Source organism: Toxorhynchites rutilus, chromosome 1, assembly GCF_029784135.1.
Source record: "Toxorhynchites rutilus septentrionalis strain SRP chromosome 1, ASM2978413v1, whole genome shotgun sequence".
NCBI lineage: Eukaryota > Metazoa > Arthropoda > Insecta > Diptera > Culicidae > Toxorhynchites > Toxorhynchites rutilus.
This window is the reverse complement of record NC_073744.1, coordinates 66,961,015-66,988,717: the sequence shown is the minus strand read 5'-3', so window position 1 is coordinate 66,988,717 and position 27,703 is coordinate 66,961,015. Positions and strand designations below refer to the sequence as shown.

At 36.7% G+C, this 27,703-nt stretch overlaps 1 protein-coding gene and 1 pseudogene across 1 annotated transcript; both read right to left on the bottom strand.

Moving 5' to 3' along the window:
- Positions 1-322: 322 nt before the first annotated feature.
- LOC129782019 (uncharacterized) lies at positions 323-27,447 on the bottom strand. The gene is made up of 3 exons (XM_055789507.1): positions 27,144-27,447; positions 577-729; positions 323-501 (listed from the first exon to the last, which is right to left on the bottom strand). The coding sequence occupies exons 1-3, from the start codon at positions 27,445-27,447 to the stop codon at positions 323-325; spliced, it is 636 nt and encodes a 211-aa protein (XP_055645482.1).
- Positions 23,700-23,894, bottom strand: LOC129763752 (U4 spliceosomal RNA; annotated as a pseudogene).
- Positions 27,448-27,703: the final 256 nt, after the last annotated feature.

Below are 27,703 nucleotides of genomic sequence, written 5' to 3'. Positions count from 1 at the left end.
GTTACGTAATTTGTTCACGACGCCTAAGCATGTTTTGTTTCGAATATGTATTTATGAGGGTCAATCAATGATATAATAATGATACACATCTCGTTTTTAAATTCAATTTATTTTAACGATGCTTATGTACATACTCAACAGATTTTAGAATATAGAAGAAAAATTAAACAAAATAGTAAATTGAATGCAATAAATAAATAAATTATCGGTGCGGGATTTCGTTGCGTGTTTTTGGTTTCACTTCTAAAACGAATGGAACATATCGTTCGCGGTAAGTCTTGATTCAATTTCGACGATCGTCGCGATCGGGCCGACCACATTTTCACTGAAGGGTGGCGTAAGGATTGTACCCGCCGTAGGCCAGTTCCTGGGGCGAAGCCTGCCCGTTGCGATGCCAGTCCTGGTGGACGATTTCGGCGTTCACCGGCTGGGCACTGGTGATGTAGGCGGTGGTCACACGTTCCTGCTTCTTGTTGAACAGATCCTTCAGGACGGTGAAGACTGCGGAAGTGGGGAATAAAATATAATCATGGATGAGAAGAAACATTTCGCTTTCATTTCAGCTGAGATAATTACCGGAGAATTTGATGGCGAGCAGACCAGCGAGCAGCCCCTTGATCGAGATAAGCTTGATGATGGTCAATAGGATGGGCAAGATGATAGACATTTTCAGCTTCAGGGCGAGCAGCAGTGGCAGGAAAACTTTCTTCAGACGGCTGCTGCGAGCTTCTGTTCAAAGCGAGGAGAGAAAAGCAAACGAGACAAGAGAAAATTAGTTTAAGTTTCCCAAAGCGGTGAAGGGAACGAACTCATCGCGACGCAGAGTGTGAATATGAAAGCTTTAATTCGAAGATACATACGAAGGAAGCGATGATGCTTTAGTCAAGTTCAAGGTGATCGTTTTCGATAGGCGCGTCAAGATGCCGCTGTACAAGCGCTGTGTTTGGAAAGCTCTCCGATGCCGAAAATGCGGCTTCGCTTCACTCCCAGCATCAACGCGCCGTTTGGAGAAACGCAAGGGGTAATGAACTTCCCGCGATCGTAAAAACAGGTAGATGCATAATACTGGAGTTGATTCTCGCGATCGCGCCTGAAGCGAGGCGGTCTTGATTTGTTTATAGTCCTACTTCTCGCACTATGTTAATGGGTAACCAAGCGAGCGGTTTATGTGTTGACGAGGGATCTGTGAATGGATCACCACTTTCAATGAACTATAGTCTCGGTGTGTAACTGCTGGTGACGAAATCAGTTTCTGTTTGCATTATAGGATGCAACTCTTCAATGACTGGTTTCAGATTATCTTTTTTTTTCAAAAAATATTTGAAAAATCGAAAGAATTTATCAGTGTGCATTAGGGTGGCAGCGAAAATGGTCATGTCAAATTTCAAAAACCTACAGTGTCGGTAAATTTTGTTTATTGACCCAAAAAATGACCTGTGCAAAGTTTCAGCTTAGTCGGACGATGCAGGGGTGCCTCAAATCGCTCAAAGTTTTTATTTTTTGATCCTCGAAAATCTTCAAAGAAGGGAGGGGATGGGGTGGCTTAACATGAAATTTGGAAAATCCAAAAAAAAATATGCCAAATGACTTAAAAATACATAAAACGTCGAGATCAGATGTCATCTCCAAAAAATTTTTTGGTCGAAAATCGACCTTCTGGGACATAGCGAGAGTGGCCAAAAATCATAACTTTGGCTGCTTGGATGCACCCCTGAATCATGTCCGATTGAGCTGAAATTTTGCATAGATCATTTTCTTGGGCAAATAAACAAATGTACATGGTCGGATATGAAATTCGATGATGATTTTTTGTCCATGAATCCATTGCCACCCTAGGGTACATATTCTTGAATATTATTTGAACTAGATCCGAAAATATGGAAGTTCACGAAAATATGACTCGATTATCCGTCGTGATTATTCATCCTTAATTAAATAATTCCTTATTAAATCTCGTTTGATGCTTACGTATATTCTATCAAAAAAGTACCGGGAATGAATATGAGCATTGAATATTTTATCCAACTCAAAGGTTTAATAAAAACAAGGAACCATTAGTGCTATCTACTGAGAAGAACATTTTGGAACGCTAAACAATGTTTGCGTTTACTAGCGCTACACCAAAACTAGCGTTGGCAGAAAACAATTCATCTTTGGCAGAATGGATGCCATTTCGTGCGCTGGAGAGTGAAATGCGCAAATAATGAGCTGTTTTAAAAGCTTAAAAATTATTTGTATGTATGCGAGCAGCATCTCTTTCTGTTTTCTTTTCTCATTTGAATTGGTATTGTGCCAAAAAAAAAGTCCATACGACATCAATGGGGATCGAACCAAGGCCGGCTGGAATGCAAAGATATTTCACACGACCACGCTATCCATATAGCTGTCAGCGTGGTTATATTGAAGCGTGATAATATTACACCTCATCATAAAATGAAGTTGGAAAGTGTTTTCTAAGAGGATAAAGAAGAAAACGAACGAGAATATATCTTTCTCTGTCTGGGCCGTGTATTTGGCGAACTATACGAAAAGCTTTCATATGCTTTCATTTAAATGTGTCTCCTGTTTCGCTCGCTCATATTTGCTCTAGCATATATATTAAACTAATGATATACATGTATTGGGGAGTAGAACATTTTCTGTTTTTTTCCAGCTCATTCAATGTAATAAATCGGGATGCCATAACTGGTACTAAAAATTAACTTTGAATGTAGGTATTTTAACCAGGCTCTTTGAGAAAATTCTTCCCAAACCATCAAAATGCCGCCTGCAAAGTTACGAGTTGAAAAATTAAATGACACGTTCCGTAAGTCCCTCCAGTATGAAGAAATTCCATTCAAGTTGTATTTCTTTTTATGAGAGAAGCTCTCCTGAAATAGTGAAACCCATGGGATTAGCTTCCACATTGATTTTTGGATTCGCAGCTTTGAAAATGGGATGCTTATGGTTTGGAGAGAATTTTCTCAAAAATTCCTGGTTTAGATAGCACGAATGAACTGTCAGAAGTGCTGCGGAGTACTTCAGAATCATTTACTGCTGTTTTTACATCAAAAAAAAATTTGATAATTGAGTAATTTGGCATCAATTCATTAAATCTGGAAGGTGGTTTAATGAATGCGGGCTTCAGATTTTGGAATGGTTAGCTTGTTTACCAAATCAAAAACCAGTGAGGAACTTATGAGGAGTGATCGGACGATCGGATGAAACACTGAAATTTTTGTTTTTTGAGTGTTTCGCGACTGAACACAACAATAAAGTTGAAATGGTCAGTCTTATAAATAAGGATTTTATTGTATTCTACACTATGTACTTCAATTCAACCGACTTCTTACATATCTCTGGAAACACAGAAAAATGAGTGGTTCTAGAGTTGTGAAACGCAGTGTAGTTGCCCCATGTTCCAAAATCAGCAACTGAGAAAAACGCAATCAAATTTTGCTAGCATGTTTGTCTACAAGAAGCTTTAAGCGTTTCAGTTTACCAATACACAGGGTGTTTTGTAAGCAGTAAACTGTTTTTTTAATGAAATGTGAAAAGATCCCCTCACTTTAATCGATCAATCTTGGTTACGGGCTCAAAAATTCATAGTGGGACAGTTATGCTTAGAATATCAACATAGGACAATTGAACATGATGTTATTTTTTTTTCCAATACTGGGAACAAATAACAAGTTTTTTGGCTAACGAGGTGTACACGTGTTCTGTTAAACTTTTTCGTATTTGTGTGAGAATTAGTTCGCTTTTCTAAACCAGAGATGAGTACATTAGCCCTGCTGAAAGCGTGACATTAAATTCTTGTTCTCGAGCCGATTATTTACAGCTCAAATCGGACTATACTTTTCTGAAGTTTTGAGCTTACCAAAACATTCTTTATTCTTTATTCTTTATTCTTTATTATTATTGATTCATCTGACAGAAATAGTCTTAATGAATAATCTATCACGTTTTAAAATACATGCAGTCTTCTAATACTATTAACAAATTGTGACGTAGACATTCCAAATTCAAACACTGATTCAACGGACGAAAACATGCGGATCATTGCACAAACAGGTTGGTTGTATCCATACAAAGTACGATGAAATCCCGGCTGCATTAGGGATCGGTATCTCAGCATCCTACCCGAGGCTCGAAAGTCCAAAAGCGATAGGAGATACGAGCAGTCGACATCGCCATTGAGTAGTTTAACTACAAACGTCGCTTGTTGAATCTTTCGTCTCCGATCAAGTGTTTCAAGTCCAAGCAAGCGACACCTGTCAGCATATGCTGGTAGGTTCAATGGGTCACGCCACGGTAAATTTCTGAGCGCAAGCCGTACAAACCTCTTTTGCACTCGTTCAATCCTTAGGTTCCACGTGACATCATTAGGAGCCCAAACAGCAGATGCATTCTCCAGGATCGGGCGAACAAGAGAGCAATACAATGCTTTTAGGCAATGCGGGTCCTTGAAATCTTTGGCAATCTTGAATAGAAAACCAAGTTGTCGGTTTGCCCTAGATATGGTCCAGGTATAATGAGAATGGAAGGAAAGTTTAGGATCCAGCACTACGCCAAGATCTACCACTTCATCTACTCTCTCAAGAACATTTCCAACGATGTGATAGTCAAAAATGATTGGGTCCTTGGATCGATGAAAGGTCATTACATGGCATTTACCGATGCTAATAACAAGTTTGTTCTTGCGGCACCAGTGAACAAACTCATCGAGTAGCCTTTGAAGACGTAGACAATCCCCGATGCAACGTACCACGACATAGATCTTCAAATCATCAGCATACATAAGTTTGTTCTTGAAGCCTAACGAAGATGCAGCGTCATTGAAATATAACACGAACAATAAAGGTCCCAAATTGCTTCCTTGTGGGACACCAGATACGCTCACAAACGATGATGATACGCTAGAGCCATGCTTGACACGAAGCTTCCTATCAGTAAGGTACGACGACAACCACGACACCAATCTGTTCGATGCGCCCATCCGTGATAGTTTACACAGTAGCACTTTGTGGTCGATCTTATCAAAGGCTGCCTTTAGGTCTGTGTAGATCACGTCTACCTGTGCCTTTTGTTCTAAAGCTTCGAAACAAGTACTGGTGAAATCCAACAGATTGGTACTTACGGATCTACCGGGAATGAAACCGTGCTGATCGGACGAAATATGGGACTTAGTAGCATGTAGAATTTGATCACTGACGATAATCTCAAAAATTTTCGATGCAGCGGGGAGGCTGGTTATTCCACGATAGTTCTTCACATTACGTCGATCCCCACTTTTGTGTACAGGTAACATATATGATTCTTTCCAGCACATGGGAAACACTCCTCTTTCAAACGAGTGTCTGAAAATGAAGGCAAGCGGCTCTGCAACTGCAATTATGCAGCGACAGAAGACAGATGCAGGGATACCATCCGGTCCAGGAGAAAATGAATTCTTCAATTTCTTGGAGGCGTGGATGATCATTGCAGGTAATATTTCAAACGTATCCAAATCTACTGCATCCGCAACGATGTTAGACGCAGCCAGTTCAGCATCGGAATCGCTAGATGGCTCGGGTTGAAAGACGGAAGCAAAATGTCTCGCGAAGAAGTTGCAAACATTTGGCGATTCTGGGCTGAAAAATCCCGGAATTTTTCAACTGATGGCGCCACTAAACAATGGACAGGATCATCTGTCACTAGTTTATGTAAAGTTTCATGACAATCAGGCTATTTGTTCACAAACTACAGTTGTTTAGGTGTCACTACCTGTGCATTCGTATAGAAAATGGAAAAAGAGGAATACATTCAGATTTTTTTACGCGGTTTTTTACGAGGTTTTTTTACGAGGTACGTATCCCCTGCGTAAAAAAACCTAAGTCTAATTGCGTCGACGTTTTGTGACAATGGAAGATACGTGGATCCATTCCCACACTTCTGAGTCTAATAGACAGTTTGCAGAGTGGCACTGAGGTATACTTCGAAGACTTAGACGTTTGTACTACAGAAGGGGAATGGAAATGTTGGAAATTCGCTATACCAAGTGTATTGCCCTTAAAGGAAACTGTGTTGAGGAACAAATGCAGCTTTGCCCAAAAAACGATTGTTTTCATTGAAAACAAACCTCCACATGCCAAATTTGGTTCCATTTGCTTGAATAGTTCTCGAGTTATGCAATCCCCCCGCTCCCCCTTAGAGAGCGGGGAGGGGTGTCGAACCACATTACAAACATTTCTTGTCCTTAAAACCTCCACATGCCAAATTTCGATCCCTATACCACAAATTATACAACAAAAAGGTGCATGTTTGATCCAAATAGCACAACCCGGAACATCCTAAATAAAGTTTTTAATTTCACGAAAAAATAATGGGTTTCGTTTCCACCAAATCGAATATCTCTGCAATCTATCGGGAAATTACGGAGCTTAAATCGCATACTTCCTCTCTTCTCTCTTATTGACAGTAGCAGAGCTCGACAAAGTCATATTCAACTGAGGATAGAAATTCATGGCCCGCCTTCGTATTCAATTGGAAATGAGTTGTGGCTCCTTCCAGCAGTTTCTTCTTCAACATTACTCAACAGTCATTTGGGAGTTTAATTGCTATCTCACTCTACGACTCGACAATCTCATTTCATTTTTTCCCGTCAAATGAACTTCTTTACATATTGAAGTGACTTCACCCAGAATGAATTCGTTTCTCCCTCTCATATATCACGTATGCATGTATCGATGTTTTTTGTTCAACGTGGTTTGACATATACTACAGTTAAGCTAGATTTGTTTGTGTCGTACCGTCATTCGGGGGCAAATTGATCACCGGGGTGAAATTGAAACGTATCACTGTAAAAAAACATAAATTTTCAGAGGTATTATTTATTTTCAAACTTTTTTAATCTGACATGTTCAATAACCATCTTTTAATCAATGGTTCTCAACGAATCACTTATTAAATTGCATGAAAATTAATATTTTTCTGAATAGCATTTTCGTTTCCATTTTTCATTATGGTAAAGAAACATATTTTCAACACATCAAAGCAATATTTATAGACGCTAAACATATTAATTCACTTCTAGCAGGTACTTGATGAGTTGAATAAGTAATCAAATACCTGTAATTACTATTCAAACAAGTCAGAAAAAAAATATTTTACAAAAAAGCACCACGAATGACCAGAACCGAATCCCATCATGCGACACATCGAACGTCTTGGTTTGTCAAAACTAGCTCATTCGTGAGTATTTCAAGGGTTTTTGGCCACATTAGGATAGTGATCAATTTGCCCCCGGTTTACGGTACATAAAAATTACTCACGCATGAAATAGCGTACTTTATCAAAGCTGAATGCTGATTTCGATGTGTTCGTGAATAATTGATGAAATCGATTAAAATTGAAATTGAAACTGATGAAATCGGTCGATCCGTTAAAATCAACATTCTTGTGCAATATGTAGTCTCCTGAATCGTAGCCAAAACACCTTCATCATGAACTCCCGAAAGGATACAATCTGACCGCAACAACACATTTTCGACACAAACTTTCCCTTTTTGTTCCAAAGTCTCCTCCCATTTGTGGACGAAATACAAACACACACACACATTCGGAGCCGATCGTAAGTATCACCGTTAATATCTTCGTCCACTTGTTGCAACGCAGCGCAGCATTTCGCCGATCATCTTTCATAACCTTTGGAGTCTCGGTTGTTCGATGCGAACAAAGCCTCTGCCACAGCTAGCCATTGTCCGGGTGACAAAATGCCGTTTGCCGGACCGCGCTAATTATAAGAGAGAAAAATGATAAATATTGAGACACGAACGCCTCAATATTGATTGAACGACGAAGTCAACGGTGGCGGCGGTGGTGGCGATGGCGGCGAAATATTTGGAGAAATCGAAAACAACTTTCCTTTTTTCGTAGCGGGGGCAAACCCGCCCTTCGGGACCGCAGAGTCTTCCGCGACCGCGACCGATGGATGGTGACATTTCGACGCCCCTTCGTCCCACACGACGGCTCGAGCGTTTTTCTTTTGTTTCCTCGTTGCGAAATTCAATAAAAGTCGTATCCGCTTTCAAAAAAGACGGGTGGGTAATGTCGGGGACATAACCGGAGTGACGTAGGACTATACAAAGGGGACAGCTTTTGTTAAATATATATTTTAAATGTATTGTTTTATTTTCTTCTCCTACGTGAATACCTACCTATCTACCTGAAAAATGGATTAGTTTACTGTTTACTCTTTATGAATATGTTGATGGTTATGAGAAGAACCTTTGGTGTTGTGTTTTTGTTATCACTCGATATTCCCATCTTGTTCGGTTAAACCTTCCTGTTTAGCTATTGCGTTTGCCACTCGCCACATCTTTCACAGTTCGAAAATTTCTTCCCATCCAGCTTGTGACATGTTGTTCAGTAAATTACATTTAATGCGACGTGCCGGAGAAACACTTTGCCACTCATTGAAACTAATTGTTGCCTTGATGAGCGCCGAACCGAAGCTGCTCTGTTCTTGATGCGGGTTTTCTGATTGTCGTGAGCAGCTTTGCAAGCCAACTCGAGCACTCCGACGGCCGAGACTCTATAATCGCTGTTAGGTATACTGGTGCTCCGGCACCAATCCGTTCGGCCTAGTTACCCTTGCGGAGCAATCAGTGAATGCGATCAACAGGGAACTGGAGACCTGCACGGTTCGAGTGAGACTTTGTCTTTCCCTTAACTTGTCCTCCTTTGTTACGTCCACGATGCCGATGCCGTACAACCACACGGGTTTACGGTTTGAAAGAAAATAAGATATTTTTTTGGGGTCCGCGTGTTTTATACTCGAGCGGTACACACTCACAGGATAGAGACAAATCGGCAGACTCAGCCAAAGGGGCGAGTCCAACGAGACGAACGAATGACCGTTAAAAGGCAGCGATGGCAAAAAAATACATTCATTACGATTTGTTCGCTCGTTGGATTCACATACAGGCTAAAAAGGGTCCTTTTCAGGATCACAAAATTATCTTCAATCTAAAGAGTTTATTGTTTTGTTATCACTCGATATCCCCATCTTGTTCGGCTAAACCTCCCTGTTTAGCGATTTGTTGCCACTCGCCACAGCTTTCACAGTTGGAAAATTTCTTCCCATCCAGCTTTGTGACATGTTGTACAGTAAATTACATTCAATGCGACGTGCCGAAGCGCCACTCAGTATCGCATTGGAGGCGATTTTAACCTGTAATTGAACATTTGCGATGACAGTGGTACAGTGTCGACTTTCAATGTGGGGTCATAATTTGGATCTCTATGTTTACAAAAATGTCCAACTAAATAAGTCGCATTACATGTCCGTCCAATTAGCTAAATGTCGAACTAATTGTAAATTACTGTACTTTCAATCTGGAAACAATTTAAGAATGGGTGAAAATTGAATAATCAGGAAAGTCCCCAACTATCAATAAGCTCAGAACAACTGCCAAATTCACATACTCATCAGATCCTGGCAAACAAATGATGAAAAAATCAATTTGTGTTTTATTATTATTTTGCATAATGTTTTAGAAAGCATTGAACTGTATTTCCTAAACTCTTTTTTGGAAGGTTCCAATTTAGAAAACTTAGTACTCGTGGTTTTGAAAAAAAACCATTTCGAACGCCCTTGATGCCGCCTTGTTCTGGATTTGCCACCAAAACAGATTGTATAAAGAACAAACTTTTTTCTTCTGCTACCAGCTGCCGTTTTGCGATTGCGTTTGGCACTCGCTACTCGCTGCAACTGCCTGTTGTCTTGATGTCCACCGAACCGAATGTGTTCTGTTCCGAATGCGGGTTTTCTTATCGTCGCGAGCAGCTTTGCCAGCTAACTCGATCACTTCGGCGGCCGAAACTATATAACGCCGGCTAGGTGGACTGGTGCACTGGTACTAACGCGCTCGGCCTAGCTACCCTTGCGGGGAACTCCAGATCAACACGGTTCGAGCGGGATTTCCCTTTTCCTTCACTTTTCCTCCTTTACCATGTCCAGACATGGCTGCTTGGGTTGGTTTGTTGATGTGTTGTGATGCGAACCGATGTGGTGTACGGTTTGAATGAGAATGATCGTTACGGCAGCGGAGCGGGGATTTTTAAGCTGACTGGCTGGCTCGAGAATTACGCATGTGTGAGACTGCGACCAATGTTTCGTTCATTTTTTTCTTTTTCCTTTCCAATCGTGCTTCATTATATTTCGCTGCTGCTCTGGTTGCCCGTTTTGGTCGGTACGATTTGAGGAGCACAAAATGGACCAATCAAAAATGGGCACATAGTGCATTTTGACAATGGTTGATAATTCACAATTATTCAATTATTTATCTCAAGAAAAATGAAATGTTATTCGTTATGATAGATGCGTAGATATATTTCCTATCAATTGATGCAAAAACCTTTGCGATCTATTGAGAAATGCTCGAGTTATAAGCGTTCCAAATCTTGCATTTTTTCCTACTTGTTCAGTGCCTAGATTTCCATTTCACCCCCTATATCTTCCGGTTAGACGTAGTCCTACGTCAAAAGCGAGCAAAAAGAGCGCAACGCTCGAAAAGGGACGAACTCGAAGCTCGAGGAGATGTGGATTTTTCGGGTCCGGACAGGTTACCGGTTGCGCAATATTGAGTGGTTACGCAGCCAGGCCTTTGATGGGAAGTGACATTCAATGCTTTGGTTTGGCTTTTTTTTCTCGGGGTGTAATACATTTTACAATCTTTCGGCGGGTTTGAAGAGTATTCTTGGTCAGTTTTTGGACCCGTAAAATCCTATCAGAGGTTAATTCGCATTGATTTTCGATCTGTAATTAGTGCCTTCTGTTTGTAATTAAAAATATACCCGATTGAACAAACACATAAAAAATATATTTTTTTTAGTTGATTTATCTCAATAACGAGCGACTTTCGAGTGATTCATCATTTACATGTTTGCAGGAAAGTTTTATTTCCCCCACTTAGAGTACTAATAATACTTAGGATTCACGGACTTTTTAAAAACACTAAAGCAGTGAATATTCGTGCCCCAAAAAACAACTGCAACAGAAACCGCTCAGAAAATTTGTAATAGGCTAGAAATATTGTGAGGATAAGACGATCTGTGATATCGTGTGCGAGTATACGAGTTATGATTTTGGGCGCTAAATGTCCAAACCAAAATACCTAAAATTTTGGAAATTTCTTCAGATCGTGGTGCATTAGTTTTGAATTCCAATGAATTATATATTTCAAAATATTAACCGGACAAACGTAATGTACCAAGCAAACTTATGCCGTTATACGCCTTGCTAAAGGATCGTATCCTATGTTTCAAACTGACCGGACAATTAGTGGAATACTGGTTTGTGTGCGAGAGACCGTCGCTTACGACGGCGAGTCAGCGGTCGACTCGGATCGGCCAAGATGGCGTAGCTTGAGCCTCCTCGATGCCTCATCCTCGTTAAATGGAGACTTCACCCACATTACATTGATATCAGAATAAATTTCTATGACGTAGAACTACGTCTTTCAGGAAGGGTGCCAAATCAGGAAACAGGTCACATTTTTATGAAATAAAGTTAACGTTAATAACTATTTTCACTGTGAACGAATTCTCATGATTTGCATACCAATCGAATCGGAAGATTTGTTTGATATGCTATACATTACAATTCGCTAATCTCTAAACAGTTTAAATTCATGAAAACTGGAAAAACTTCCTTTTTTCCATCCATTTGTTCTGTCGATTTGTGTGCTAACCCTACCCTATTTCGAAAGGTTATAACTCGAACATTTCTTAACAGATCGGAATGATGTTTGCATCAATTGATAGGGTATATTTCTACGCGTCTATCACAATTAATAAAATATTATTTTTCATGAGATGAACAATTGAATAACTGTAAAATGTCAAGCGTTATCTAAACGCTCTAACTGCTTTGATTGGCCCGATTTACGGTTTCCTCAACACAGACTTCAAAATCGATGTACCTGTGGAAATCCGCTTTGCAAATATACATGCAAGTCGGGGGTATTTTCGTTCCCACCGAGCTGTGTTTCCCCAACACGGACCTCAAAATCAATGTGCCTGGAGGAATTCGCTTTGTCAAAACATGCAAGTCGAGGGTATTTTTTTTCCACTGAGTTGTGTTTCCCTAACACGGACTTCTAAATCAATGTGCCTGAGGGAATCTGCTTTGCAAATACATGCAAGTCGGGGTTTTTTGGTGTTGGGTACTTTTGTAGTCGCTTGTCGTTGTGTAGACCGGAATATGTTTCCCTAAAACGTTATTTCGTCATTTCAGATACTGAATTTTTTTTGACCGTCTTCATCAACTCTATATTAACGACTGGGGTTTAGTTTTACAATTTTTTCTCGTTACAATTTGCAATCAGCGTTTGCTGTGATTATGCTATTTTCAGTGGTTCATAGGTTGCTTTAAATGAACTGAGATATTCTACTCCTGTTATATGTTCACAATGGGGTACAATATTAATCTGATTCCTTAACAGTAACGAAGAACATAATCTATTTCAAAAATTTCGATGCAATCTAAAAAATAGTCGAAGTGGCAAACAAGTGGATTGCATAATGTAATTGCGCAGTTCTACGTCGAAAATATGCGGTCGTGTCCTAGATACAACCCTAAATAACATTCTGGAATTGAAAAACTTTGAAGTTAGTGGTTTTAAGGTGTTATTATTCATTTTATTGCTAAAATGCTTGATTTTTTATATCAACCAAATTGAATTTCTTCAAACACTCTACAATTTATTCTTTGATATTCTTTGGGAATTTTTTGACTCAAGTGTTTACATTTTGAAAAGGGCGTACCGATTTTAGTGAGAGAAATCTTTGATAATTTATATCTTAAAAACTATGAGTGCTACCGAAATATTGATCATTGAAGACATGTGGGTTAATACAAAACGTAGCGATAATGTTTTTCAAAGTAACTCCTAAACATATATTTTTACCGGAATGATGTATTTGGAAAAGTTGTTGAAAATTATAAGCAAATTCATAAAATTTCATGAACATGGCGGTATAACACGAAAAACATATTAAAAGAGCCTATTCTTCTATATATATATAAAAATGGATTTCTGTCTGTCTGTCTGTCTGTCTGTCTGTCTGTCTAATTCTTATGGACTCGGAAACTACTGAACCGATCAACATGAAAATTGGTATGTAGGGGATTTTGGGGCCGGGGAAGGTTTTCGTGATAGTTTGAGACAGGGGGGAGGGGCTGCCATGCAAATTAAACACAAATTTCTCCATAACTCGGGAGTTAATCAAGCAAATGAAACGAAATTTGGCATGTGGAGGTTATAGGGCGCAATAAATGATTATATAAATGATATTCTCTCTAAGGAGGGGCTGCCATACAAATTAAACACAAATTTCTGCATTACTCGAGAATTAATCAAGCAAATGAAACCACAAAAACAAGTGTTGAGCGGGACGAAGTTTGCCGGGTCAGCTAGTTTACTATAAAAAAAGACAACAAATTAGAAATATTTTTTTAAATGTCTCGAGAATGGCTGCATTTAGAAGGAGATTGATAAAGAGCTTTTCTGTTTTAAATCACATCATAATTTGTGGCTAAAAATGATTGTTAATATACAAAAATTCGAAGTTTCGAAAATTCGTAAAAATTTGTAAAACGACAAAGTTTGTTAATAATAATTTTACCATCTGGTACTCATTTTTTTAAATTTTCTACAACTAAACTAAACTTTTACAACTAACTGTTTTATATGAAAAAAAAAAAATTAAGAAATACATGTGTAAATTTAAAAAAAAATTATAAAATTGAAAAAGACAATAAATTAGAAATGTTTTTTCCACATATCTCGAGAAAGGCTGCATTTAGGAAGAAATTGATAAAGAGCAATTTAATTTTAAATCACATCAGGATTCATAGTTTGTGGCTAAAAATGATTGATAACATACAAAAATTCGAAGTTTCGAAAATAAAAATTGTTTGAAAAGTTTGTCAAAAATAGTTTGGATGGCTTGAACTAATTTTTCGAATTTTCTACATGACTTTTATTTTATATGAAATAATTAAAAAAAAATTAATATGTATTTTAGATATTGCAAGTTTTTTTTGCAAATAAAAAAAAAGTACAAATTTTTCTTCTCAGTGTATATTTTTTCACGTTCGTAAATCAATACTCTATAACTCTTTCTAAGACACTATTTCGCTAGGACTCATAGTTTTTGAGATATAAATTATCGAAAGTTTCTCTTATTAAAATCGATACGCTCTTTTCAAAAGTTACACTTGAGTCAAACAATCCCCAAATGCTGTGCAAAACTCATACTTTCGTTCAAATCAAAAACACAAGTTTTTGAAGACTGAATTTTTAGTTCGATTTCATTTGGAATTGCACCTTTTATATTTCTTAATTTCGCCGCAAGATCATTTTAGACAATACCTGGTGAGTCTTCAATTATAATTTTCAAAAATCACAATTTTTACTCATCTGTATTTATTGTAGCCAATTAACTTTCGCCTTAACGTTGAAATACTATATTTTTTCTTGAAATAAGACATGTTTGAAATCAAACTGTATATAATCGAGTACGACCCATGTCCCCTTTAAACATTTTCCACAAACATGTTTTTCACATTTGGAACAAATTCTGTTAGTTGAATTGTCATTGCAACATCCTGTTTGACACGTCTTGTGATGAAAAAAGTTTATCAGGTTGATTACAGCAAACAATTTAAGCAAGATATTTTAATTTGCTTGTACAAATTCCTAGTATTTATACCAGCCAAATTAAGGTTATTTAATATCAAATACCTGGAAAAATCCTATGTGAGACTAAGATTTACACTTTATCAATTATGTCTACACCAAATTTTGTTTTACTGTAATACGAAATGGTCTCAGATAAACGTTGCTTTCAACTGTCACAGTTTTATATTTAGAGCTAATTTTTTATTCTGTTTAGTTCTATAGATGGGGAGAATGCAATTATCTGTTGTTAAAATTTTCGACGAAAAGAACTCCATATCAATGATATAATATCATCCTTCTTTAGCAATTATTGGTGATCACTTTTTGAGCGGATTGCTCCAACTAAAGTTTTTTTTTTTGTTAACAGGTGTGTTGCCAGGGATTTGCTTATGAAGAAGTAGTCTGTGGTTACAGTTCTTCCGCAACCCAAATGTAGTTCCATAAGTTTGAGTACTCAAAAAGTTGTAATGAAGAAACCTTTTTTTTTAATATTACAATTTTGGCTATTTTCAATTTAAAATCATAGATTCATGCCAACTCGTTTTAGGAGTTGACAGCACCATCTCAGATAGCAGTGAAACGTTGTGGGTGTAAAGACATGGTTCATTTAAGCAACTTTGCATACTTGAAATATTCGAAAAACAATTAGACTACTTTTTGGAAAAAGCCAAATTTTTTTCTTGATTTTTTACAAGAAATTATAACTTAAAAACTAGGATACCTACAAAATTCTTGTCAAAGGATGAAATGTAGGAAATTGTTTAAATTTTCACAAAAAATACCAAAAAAGTTTTGGAAAAAAAATCTGCTGACAAAAAAGTTATTCATTTTTCTCAAAAACGTTTTTTTTAAATTCCCAAAAAATACATATATGAATAGCCCTTACAATTTCCAACAAGTCGTCCATAAGACAGCAACATCCCAATTACGAGAACACTTGTAATACTAACCTCGAGCCGACCGCGAGTAATCGGTTACATATTACTAACATAGATAATAAGAAAAACTGTCAAAATATTGAACTCCGGCCCCGTCAGGCTAACGCCATATGAGCCTTGATAAAAATATATCTTTTGGAAAAAAAAGTCGTCCATACATCGAAAGATGGGCACTTTTATAGGGAAAAAGTTTTTCGAAAAACAACTTTTTCATGTTTTACATGTTTAATACAATTTAACCTAATTTTGTTTGAAGTCAATAGTGTATTCGACAAAGTTTTAGATCTTGTTAAAATATAAACTTTTGACGAAAACACCAACTTCCTATCTTTCATAGTTTTCATTTTTGTAAAAAAATAATGTTTTGCTCGTAAAATTTTGTGTGTAAATTCTCACGTTTGACATGTTCTTGACATATTTCTAAATAGAGAAAAGTTAGCAAAGTATTTAAAATGCTATAATTTATACAAAAAATGTTACGAATGGAATTAATGTTCATTTTTTCATTTTTTCAAAGAAAAACATGAAAAATTTGTTGTTCGAAAAATTTTTTCCATGTAAATGTGCCCATCGTCCGATGTATGGAAAGCTTGTTGGAAATTTTAGGGGCTATTTATATATATTTCTTTCAGAATTTCGAAAGCATATGTTTTCGAGAAAAAGGAATTTTAATTTTTGATTTTTTTTTTCAATGAAACTTTTTCCCAAATTTTTTTTGATAATTTTTAATGAAAACCAATATAATTTCCTACACTCCATTCTTTGACTGAAATTTTTTAGGTCTGATATTTTTTTTTGTAGTTTTTTTTTCAAATTTGGGGCTTTTCAACTTTTTTTTAGAAAAATCTTAATTTAAAAACTATCACATCTACAAAAGGATGGTCAGAGAATGAAATGTAAGAAATTACTTAGGTTTTCATTAAAAATTATCAAAGATTTTTTTGGAAAAAAAAATTCATTGAAAAAAAATATTTTGAAAATTAAAATTCATTTTTATTTTTCCAGGAGTCTTCATACAAAAATGACACATATTCCAAAAACTGTAAAAGATAGAAAGTTGACGTCTTCGACAATAGTTCACATTTTTATAAAATCTAAAACTTTGTCGAATACACTATATCACTATATTGACTTTAAACAACATTAGGATTGACTGTATTTTTTGCAAAGAAAATATAAAAAAGTTGTTGCTAGAAAAACTTTTTCCCTGTAAAAGTGCCCATCTTCCGATGTATGGACGACTTGTTGAAAATTGTAAGGGCTATTCATATATATATATATATATATATATATATATATATATATATATATATATATATATATATATATATATATATATATATATATATATTTTGGGAATTAAATAAAATCGTTTTTGAGAAAAATGAGTTTTAATTTTTAAAATAACTTTTTTCTTCAGCAAAATTTTTTTCAAAAAATTTTTTGGTATTTTTTCGTAAAAATTAAAATAATTTCCCACATTTCATCCTTTGACATGAATTTTGTAGGTATCATAGTGTTTTTGTTTTTGTAAAAATTTAAGAAAAAAAAATTTGGCTTTTTCCAAAATGTTGTCTAATTATTTTTCAAAGATCTCAAGTATGCAAAGTTGCTTAAATGGCCTATGTCTGTACTCCCACAACATTTCACTGCGATCTGAGATGGTGCTGCCAACGGCCAGTCGAGTTGGAATGACATTCGTCAGATATCATTTGTCTGTTTTCGAACGTTGGTAAGTGATATACATGATTCGATTATCAGCAATAGAAATATAATCGAGTCCACTTTGTATTTAATTTTCAAAACGCTCATTGAAACACATAAATATCGCAATCGTCTTCAATTGAGGAACTAGAGAGGAACTAGCCAACGGCTAGAAGTCACTTCAATAAAAATTTTCAACATCTAATCGAGGAAATACTGATCTAGTCAAATAATGTCTATCATTGAAACATCTCACTTTGAAACATACGCCACATTACGAAATAATAACAAGAAAAAAAAATGAAAATTACTCTTTATGCTATTTTGATATGCAGCATTAAATGTAACACCAACTCAAATTTTATGGATTGTTTTTCAAACAAGTTTTAAATCATTTCTTCAAATAATTCGGTTGAAAAAATGTACAAAAAAAAGCATAGAAAGTTAAAACATAAGACATATTAATCAAAATTTTGCAGCGTTATATTTCTGAGCCTGCATACCGATTTGAAAAAATGCAGATCATCCAAACATCAACAATAATTCTAGTTGTCCGGGTTGTTGAACTTCGCTTTTTTTCAAAGATACCTCGAGCTTCAAGGACGGAAACAAACCGATCTTCTCAAGTACTAACTTTCTCTTTTGTTCGAGAACCTGTTCTTGGAAGCAATCAAACTGATCTTGGGCCGAACCGCCTAGAAGCAATACCAGCAATGAAATCCAAAAACCCCTCCGAAAGGGCACTGACTTACCCCGCCAAGTTCTGATCGTCATTATCATCCGCCAGAACGAATCCCTCCCCTGAAATAAAATTAAAACCCATCCAACTCGCTTTTTTTTTCGCCGCCAGCGTTCTCCCGAAAAGTGAAAGTTAATCGCTTCTACGTATGGGGGGAAAAAGAACGAGCCAAACACACGGTCTCAGCACTAACGCCGTCTCATCTCGGGGAACATTGCTTGGTGCGGCAGTTTCTTCACCTTGAACCCACTCGGCTCCACGCTCCACGCTCCATACCGCGCGAGGCGGCTGCTGGTTGGCGCGGTGAAAGCGAATCCCAAGCGCGAGTCCCTCTGAAGGTGGTTTCGCTGTCTACCGCATCGCCGCGAGCGACTCGCGTCATGGTGGGATGATTTGGAAGGTTTTGCCTGGTGCGCGCTGAGGTTAGTGAAAGTGTTGTCCAAATATAAAACCCAACTCCGACGGAGTTGAATTACTCATTGCACTCCGGCAATGGAGCCTACCAGCGGCCGACGACCGAACGTCCCAGCCGAGTAGAGTTTCGTCCAGAACCTGGTCGATTCTGCCGAATTGGAACTGTTTGAGGTAAGAAGAATGGCATTTTTCCTAATTGTATTCTCCTGTCGATCATTTCAGAGAAGCTACGTTACGGCCGTTGACACATCTTTGCGCTGAACAATGATTTTCAACAAGAAACATGCAATAACGAGGTGGAATTTGTTCATATTTTGGCAACAGAATTTGTATTTCAATCTTCAGTTTCGTTTACACAGTGAGCTATTGGAATAGTTTTCCTATTTTCTGCACGAGATAACCGAAGTCTCTCGCTTCTGGGAAAACTGAGGAACCTCACTTTTTAGCTACTATTTTATGCGCTAATAAATAACAGAAGAGTACATGCTTCTAAACTCTATGAACCTAATTGGATTTGGGCCGTTGCTAAATTCGTTTTTGTTCCAAGAGATTATTTGAAGCTTCAGAATGATTTGATTGACAAAAGATTGTACGTTCTGTTTCGTTGTAAGATCTTGAACTTATTGAGACATATTTCGTCACTAATGTTCTGGTCCTTATCTAGTTTCAAATGTATAAACAAACCAGAAGTCTTCATAAGGTTCTTCCTACTAACAAATATCCCTTTCTATGAAAGTAGCATGTGAATCACGCTTTAGAGGTGACCCCTCTGGCCACGAGTATCATAATTATATGTTTGCCTTCCCCTGGTGACTGTAAGGTCGTGGCCGGCGTCGTAACTGACTGTTCGAAGATCGAATCACCGAAACTTGCCCAATGAGAATGGAATGCCATTTCCAGGCGTCATTCAGTGGGATTTTTTTGTGATATTTCGCTGGTTCAGGTCAATCACGGAGAACAACTACGAGATGTACAGTCTACCCAAGCACAAACATGAAGTTTTCGCAAGGTCTCGGATATCCAGGTCATTTAATCTGGCTATAGCCTTATCCTGACCTTTTTTATCGTCGTCAACTTTGAGAATTACAACTCAACTTTTATAGACCGTTTTTCATAGGTGATAAGGGGTGAAGAAACGAATTTCGGATATCTGACATCCAGAAGTTTTGGAAAAAAGTGACTGAGTCAGCAGTTGCAAGTCGTTTGGAGTGTGATATTCGAACCAGAGCATCGATTCTCATAAAATTTCAATCAAATTACGACAAAATTTGAACATTGTATCTCTCAAACATAATGACCTTTCAACTGAAGTTGAAAAAAGAAAAATATGAATTCCGATGAAAAAGAAGTCAAAGTAACTATTACGCCAGACAATTAATCCATCAGAAATTTGATCGATACCAATTTAAAATATCAAGCATCGTCTTAGTAAAAAAAAATGAGCAAAATTCAGCCGCAGATTTTGTAAAATTTTGCTGACATTAGGTAAAATTTCGTTAATGCTTCAGTTGAAGATCCCCCTTAGCAAAGGGCCTGGCCGGGTAAGGGAGTGAAAAGTGCCCCCAAACAAACTCACCAGCTGTATGGCAAATATAGTATAGGATATCAAATAAGAAATTTTGGCGGATTTTTTGAACCCATATGTGGTTTAACATAGGCTCTATGGTGAAACACGTACTTTTTCGTTTATTTCACGCCATTCTCAAAAGCTTCGAGATAAAAAATACTGAATGTGCATCTTACTACGGTGTATCAAGAAAAATTACTTTAAAATTTTTTTATCAAAAATTGAAGTACTAATAAAAATATAGAAATTTTGAAATTTGTTTTTATTTAGAGATTCAGTACCACTCTAATTTATATTCAAATGAGTTCCTACGGCTTTTCTAGATATGTGTGATTTTTTTCAGTGTTGCGCGGTACAAAAAATATTTTTTTTTTATTTACAAAGGGTCTGGCTGGGTAAGAGAGTAAAAAGTGCCCCCAAACCAAATCAAAAGCTGTATGGAAAATATTGTATAGGGTACTAAATAAAATATTTCAGCAGTAGTACCATATATTTGGTACACCATAGGATCTATGGTGAGGAATACACCTTTTCGTTTTTTCACGCCATTAGTTATGAGACAGAAATTAAAAAAAAAAAATAAAGTACATCTTACTAAGGTGTATCAATAAATATCTTCAAACAATTTTTTCATCAAAAAATCTAATAAAAAAATACGCGTTACAAAAAAAATATGCGTTTGTATGTGTCTTTTTTGCTTCATGTGGCGTAATTTTTTCCTGAATTTTTTAAAAGCATTGCGAGACACAAAAATAATTTTCTTCATCGTCTGCATTATTATTTTTATTTTCTTTAAATCGACTATTTTATTGCATTCGTGGTTTTCAATTGAGGGGCTTAGAATGCAAGTGGTGTAAGTGACTTGATCGATTTCTCTTCATCGGCTTTTTCTTTAGTTAATAACTCAACGTTCAAATGTGAGTTTCCTATAGAATCCGATGGATGAGGTTCTTACCTGTCTTCCACAATGTCAAATACAGCTGGGAATGAGTTTACGGCTAAGTTATGACCAAAAGAGAGAGTCGATGTAGAGAAATCGATCAAATCACTTACATCCCTTTCATTCTAAGCCCCTCAATTGTAAAATTGGAATAGAAAAATTATAATAATTTGGATTTCTTAAAGTGTTCTGCTCATTATTCCGAATGATCTTTCCACAAGGACTTTATTTTTTTCTCACAGAGCTCTATCGTACTGCTGACTCCTATAAATTTGGTAAACCATCTAAATCCAATGTAAAGATAATATCATATATTTTAAGATACGAGAAAAAAAAATCTTTGCTCAGCACAATGGTCTAAATATATCGACATAATTTAGACATATAAAAAACAAAATTTAAATAAATATAAGGGCAGTACTGGGTCTCTAAACTCAAAATAAATTTAAAATGCCAAAATCTTTTTTTTCTCGCTTTCCTCTTAAAAATTCAAGAAAAAATTACGCTACATGTGGAAAAACAAACACATACGAACGCATTTAAATAAAAATTAGAGCAAAAGTGGGTCTCAAAAAAACTTTTTTTTTTAATTTCGAAATGCCTAAAAATGTATATAATTTTTTTTGTACCGCGGAAAACACTATAAAAATTTTGAAAAAAAATCACATATATCTAAAATAGACTTAGGAAGAAATTTGAATACAAACTAGAGTAGTACTGAATCTCAAAATCAAAAAAATTAAATTTAATTTAAAATTAAAATAAAAATTAATTTAATTTTTTTTTAGTTTTTGATTTCTTGACAAAACAATTGTTTCAAAATATTGATCGATACCCCGTAGTAAGATTTACTTTCAGTATTTTTCACCATAGATCCTATGTTGTACCATATAAGAACTCAAATATATGGTAACACTGTCAAAATTTCATATTTAGTACCTTATACAATATTTTCCATACAACTGGTGATTTGATTTGGAGGCACTTTTTACTTCCTTACCCGGCCAGGCCCTTTTAACAAACGTTCGTATCAAATCGGTTTAAATTTTTTTACCAGAAATTTATTCAAAATATCATTTACAATTGGCAAAACTTTACAATACAACAAAGCTTGATTATTTCATTATCTTTCGCCAGAATAATATTGAATCAGTTCGATAAAAGTAGTAGAGGAACCGCAGGTAAGACGGACAGTTGGGGTAGGTGGTTGATTTGTATAGTTGCATTATGAATTTCAAATTTCTGTTGATGGGAACCCCTTCTACATGCTATTCAAGAATATTTAAACCATCCTATGACAATGAATACTGATCAAAAGTGGAATACGGAAACAAAAACCGAAAATCAAACATTATTCCACGTGTGGATGTAGTTTTTGCGGCTTCGATATTAAGCATTTTGAGTGGTTTAATTGCAAAATTGAATTCGCTGATGGTTATATTTCGGTTTGTGAGTTGCCTTGAAGCGATATTAGGTATGTACGGAAAAGTAGATTCATTCGTAAGTGGTAAATTTAAATTATTGAAATAATTGCACTGGGGGGTTGAATGGAGTCACTTCCATAATCACATACAATGCATGATGTAAAGTGAAGGGAAGAAAATTGAAGTCTATTTTATATTGCTTTCTCTATTTGTTCTGGACACACAAACACTGAGAGAAAGCGAAATTATTCCTCTTGCGAGCGATAAACTTCTACGCTTCGTATATTACTTTCTTTCTTTCTTTCTTTGTTTTTAAGAGGCTTTAAACTTTGCAGTTCATTCGCCTCTAAAAATCGTATATTACTGACCTATCCATATTCCCCCCACTACATGTCCATTATCCCGCATCGATAAAAATGTTCTACTTTTCGGCTTGTTTTAATTTCAGTAAAAAACATGAAAACACACATTTTCATAAAACATTTGGCCAATTATTACGAAAACCAGTATATTGAACTGTAAGAAACTGCTTTTAGGTTTTGGAAAAAATGAGTTTCCAAAGATACAATTGAAGTTTTCCTTAACATGTCCGTCTTATCCCCATCTCCCCTTTTTTCCATGGTTACTACATGAATGAATTCGTCGGTGTGAAATGTGATTTCTCATTTGATGTATTGCAAAAAAATCCGTTTGATTGCGATGGTTAGAAAAAAAAATCAACCGCTTTCCAAATTGCAAACACATTATGGAAAAATTCGATTTTATTCGAGTCGAGTTTGAGCATGTTAACTAACCCAACAACATAAAGCAACTTATCTGTGAATAATTTACGCCATTCATTAAAATACATCGCAGTTTAAGTGAGGTCAAGATGCGTTTTCTTCAAAATATTGTGTTTTTCCCACCTGGCGGCAAATTTATTTCAGGAACAATACGATCGGTTTTTTTATTACTTTTTTCAGCATGTAAACATATATTTTCTATCGGGTAGCGTCTAAATTTTTTTCATTTTCTTGAGCACGCCACTTTAAAGCGACGAAAATTTTTTAAAAAAATCATAGAGCCGTCATTTTGATATTTTGAAAAACCGCCTTGGAGGATACTTACGCACATAGCTACCAGCACCAGAGATGCCAGGATTGAAGACATTAGACATTCGATTTTGTGAAGACATTTTGAAGATATTATGAAATATGTGAAGACATTTTAGTATGATAGCGTATGTGAATTTTCGAGAGATATTATTTCCATAAAATTCTAACTTTTGTTCGAAAACATCGTCAAAAGAAGTAAGGTTTATGTTTCAGTGTCATTCGCTCGCTTTTTATCAGTGTCACTTGTATACTTTAGTTTTTAGTAATCAACGGAGATTTTCGTCTCGGGTTTTTTTAGTTTTCAGCTAGCGATAATCGCACCTCGGATAAACCACATTGGTTACGATATCGTCACTGCGCGAAGCTAGTCTCGCGGTCATTCGCTCGCTTTTTTTCAAACATTTTAAATCAGTACATATAATGAATTCAACAACAAAACTTTGCTTCCCAATCTGGAGAACTTCAAGTGGTCTGAATACATATTGTCTCTAGAAGGCATTAGTTCATTTGCACTCGAGAAGTTGAATGATTGTGACATTGTATTTTTATTTTTTCGGACCTGTAATATGCAATATTTTAACCTAGGCCTTTCAAACGACCACTTCACAAAACGAAGGTTTGTGACGGTTACATACAGTTTCAATAATTAATTTTATGGGTATGGTTTTAACTTCAAAGCTTAAATAAACAAATTGAGTTATCACAGTCCCGTTTTTCATGGATGAATTGGGTCGATATTCACCAAATCAACGGTATATCAAGGCAATTATCAATTATCTTAACTTATAAAATTTAGTTCGCAGCTGCGGAACATATTCTTCGTTTACATTTATTGAAATAAGGTAAGTTAAATGAAATGCGGTATATTACAATGCCAATTAGAATAAACACATCAAACTTTGTTCAAAAGTAAGTTATGAATTTTAGTTTCCTTCGATAAGAATGTGAAGACATTTAAAGACCTTATTTCCATACCATGTGAAGACATTTGGAAAAATAACCTGGCATCCCTGATTTTGAGCTCCGGGTTAGGGAAACGTGTTTCGATGAGAACAAAAATACTCCTGATTTGCATGTATTTGCAAAGCGGATTCCCCCAAGCACATTGATTTTGAAGTCTGTGTTAGGGAAACTTGCAATCGGTTCAATCAAAACGTGGCTGTCAGGGCGTTTTTGACATTTAACAGTTACTCAATTGTTTATCTCATGAAAAATAACATTTTATTCATTGTGATGGACGCATATAAATATTTCCTATCAATTGAAACATCTTCCCTACCTATTAAGAAATGTTAGAGTTATAATCATTCGAAATCTTTAATTTTTTCTGCATGTTCTGTGTTTAGGCTTTCATTTTACCCCCCATATATTCCGGTTAGACGTAGTCCCATTTGAAAGTGTGGCTATTAAACTTGAAAATCCATTTTCATTTTAACTTCACAATAAGCTCAATGCCGTCAACGCAAATTTCAATTGGAGAAATGAATTCAAATGGGACAAACTTTTCACATATGGTCAAAATGGTTTTCCATTTACTACAAGTGTGCTAGAATGTTTGTACCATACACAAAATTACTCACACAAATAATATTTCCGGCAGAATTACGATGTTTTGTTGAGAATTTGTAACGAATTTGTGGATGTGTTGACGTGAACATGTTCAATGTTTTTTTTTTGCAAAATTGAACTTGGTGAAGAAACGAACTAAAAACCATTTGTATAATAATGGTACAGAAAAATATTGCACACCTATAGTGAATTTTTAATCGCTTTGCATATGGATAATCGTTTTTCTTTTGAGTTTTGCTTTAATGCGATTTTGCTTTAATATGTTCTGAAATATTGTATCATTCTTATTTGAGCGGAGACGAACACAACAAAATAAAAAAAAGCTTAAATCTGAATCCATTCTCCTATGCTTATGATTTATACGTATGTTACTTATATTTTTATAAGACCTCACTTTTCTTTTGATATACTAAGCATCTTTTAGAGACGTGACTATGTAACTATGTAAATTTTGACAATATTAAAAATTTAATAAATTATGTCACAAACACGGTTTGTGTCGCGCCTTTGCTTCAGTCATCGCGAATTGAGTACGTTAACTGGGGCCCTATTTGCTTCGTAGTTTAAGATTGATTTCTTGTTATTACATTTAATGCTGTATGTATTAAAATATTTTTCGAAATGATTTTTTTCGGTAATTTGTGAAACATAATCAAATGGGACATCCTCTAAAGTGGATTGAAGTGAAATCGTTTTCAATTCTATGTGCATTTGCGATTTAAATTGAACATTCAGTATCCGAGAGAGATTATGCCACTATTCAGAAGGTTGACCACTTTTTCACGCAGTTACAAGGCCCGAAGATTAGCGATTAGCCGTACAACTCAATCCGATGGTGAGCAAGGCACCGGAGGAATGTCCCGAATTCGCGTAGGACCGCGAAGCAAACCGTGAAGCAAACGAAAAGCACATTCGGCTGCTGAACGATTGAGACAGCAGTGCAATCGTGGTTTGCAGGCTCGAACGCCAATCAACGGGAAAGAAGAAGTGCCGTGAATGTCCACTTAAAACATGCCGCTTTCCTGTATGAATTCAGGGGTGAATAAAGCGGGCTGTTTCTGTATTGTTGGGGCCAAAAAAGTGATATGACAACATTGTAATACGTTAAAATGTCATTAGGAAACACTAGGATTGTGTTGTGCCGGTGGCAAAGCCAAACTTGCATCGGTGACCCAACATGTAGAACCTTTGCGTACTTTGTTCTACTGAAACTTCCACCTGTACATTTCTCGATGAATGTCCAATGGCTTTAGAATGTCGTCATTCGGTGCGAATATTGTAGAACGAAGTAGATTCAATCCGACATTCACGGAATTTCTTCTCAGTAAGACCGTGCTTGGACTTTCAAGGACAAATTCATCATCAAACAGGATCATTACTTTCGCCAGCAAATGAAGAACACAAATTATTTTTCTTCGAGTTGATTTCGTAGGGGTACGATTAACCGTGCTATGACACGGGAGATCATTGAAGAATTTCAAAAACCACTTCACGAAAATGTTTCGGTTCGGTTATTCAAGACGGCATCGCGCTCTGAAGACCGCAAAACAGGAACATCCAATGTTTCATTCAATACGATTGTTACTTTTTCAACGTTTCGATTGATTTTGTCACTTTAACAGGTAATGAACATTCATGCGTGACTTGCACAACTGACACGCACAGTATCTATTACGTTACGTCCAAGCATACGCAACAGAAAGTATTTTCGGATTGAACGATTTTCAATTTGAAAAATATAGTCTTGAACTCTGAACAAACGATTGCACGATGACCAAGCATGGCTTGCACTCTCTATCACTTGAAACAATAGCTAGCCTTCCAACAACAATTTGACACTCGATGAACTGTGTAACACAACATAGACACTTCAACGGATCCCTTTCCCCGCGGTCCATTAGTCAATTTGGATCAAAGAACTGATTCTTCTCAACATCGCGGAAACACTCATTGCATCACTCCGTGCGAGCTGAATCCTTACAACATCTATTCACACCGTCGCTATCGACCAGGACCTGTTTGGCCCCCTCCTCCTCACAATCTCACCTTCCATCTGGCGACCCTCGTCATTTTCACCCTCGGGGATACTGAACTGCACGGTGTGCGTACTCAGATATCGCACGGCACGTTCAGCCAAATCTTCATCGCCGCCGAACGCACCGAACGAACGCCCATCGGCGGCGTCCGATCGCTCAACACTCAGTCCACCGAACAGTGGGAAGCTGGATTCCGCGTCGATCTCGTCGATCAAATGTATCACCCGCTGTTCCTCCTTGGAGTTCGCCGCCGCCGCTGCAGCAATGGCGACGGTAGCCGCGAGCACGATCAAGGCACTACTCTTCAAATACATTGTCACGGGTACTTCTAACTCGGAACCTCGGTTCGATAATATTCTAATTAATTATGTGCACTTTGGTGACTCGTTGTCGGTTTGAGCAACACTGATGGTTAATTTAAGATTACAAAGCTATTTATTGGGGCCCGGTTGGTGAGTCGGATTGTGGCCCGGATTCCTACACTGCCGACTGGTACGGGTTCGGAAGTACCGATACGCATGCGTGTCGGATCTTTTTGGCCAGATTTGGGTGTCCCGCGAAATTCCGGGT

Bases quoted from the DNA above. Each gene is read 5' to 3' on its own strand.
- LOC129782019 (XM_055789507.1), bottom strand. From the start codon at position 27,447: ATGTATTTGAAGAGTAGTGCCTTGATCGTGCTCGCGGCTACCGTCGCC. The intron at 730-27,143 runs GTGAGATTGTGA...CGCTTTGAACAG, and splicing joins CGAGGGTCGCCAGATGGAAG to AAGCTCGCAGCAGCCGTCTG. The intron at 502-576 runs GTAATTATCTCA...CCACTTCCGCAG, and splicing joins GCTCGCCATCAAATTCTCCG to TCTTCACCGTCCTGAAGGAT.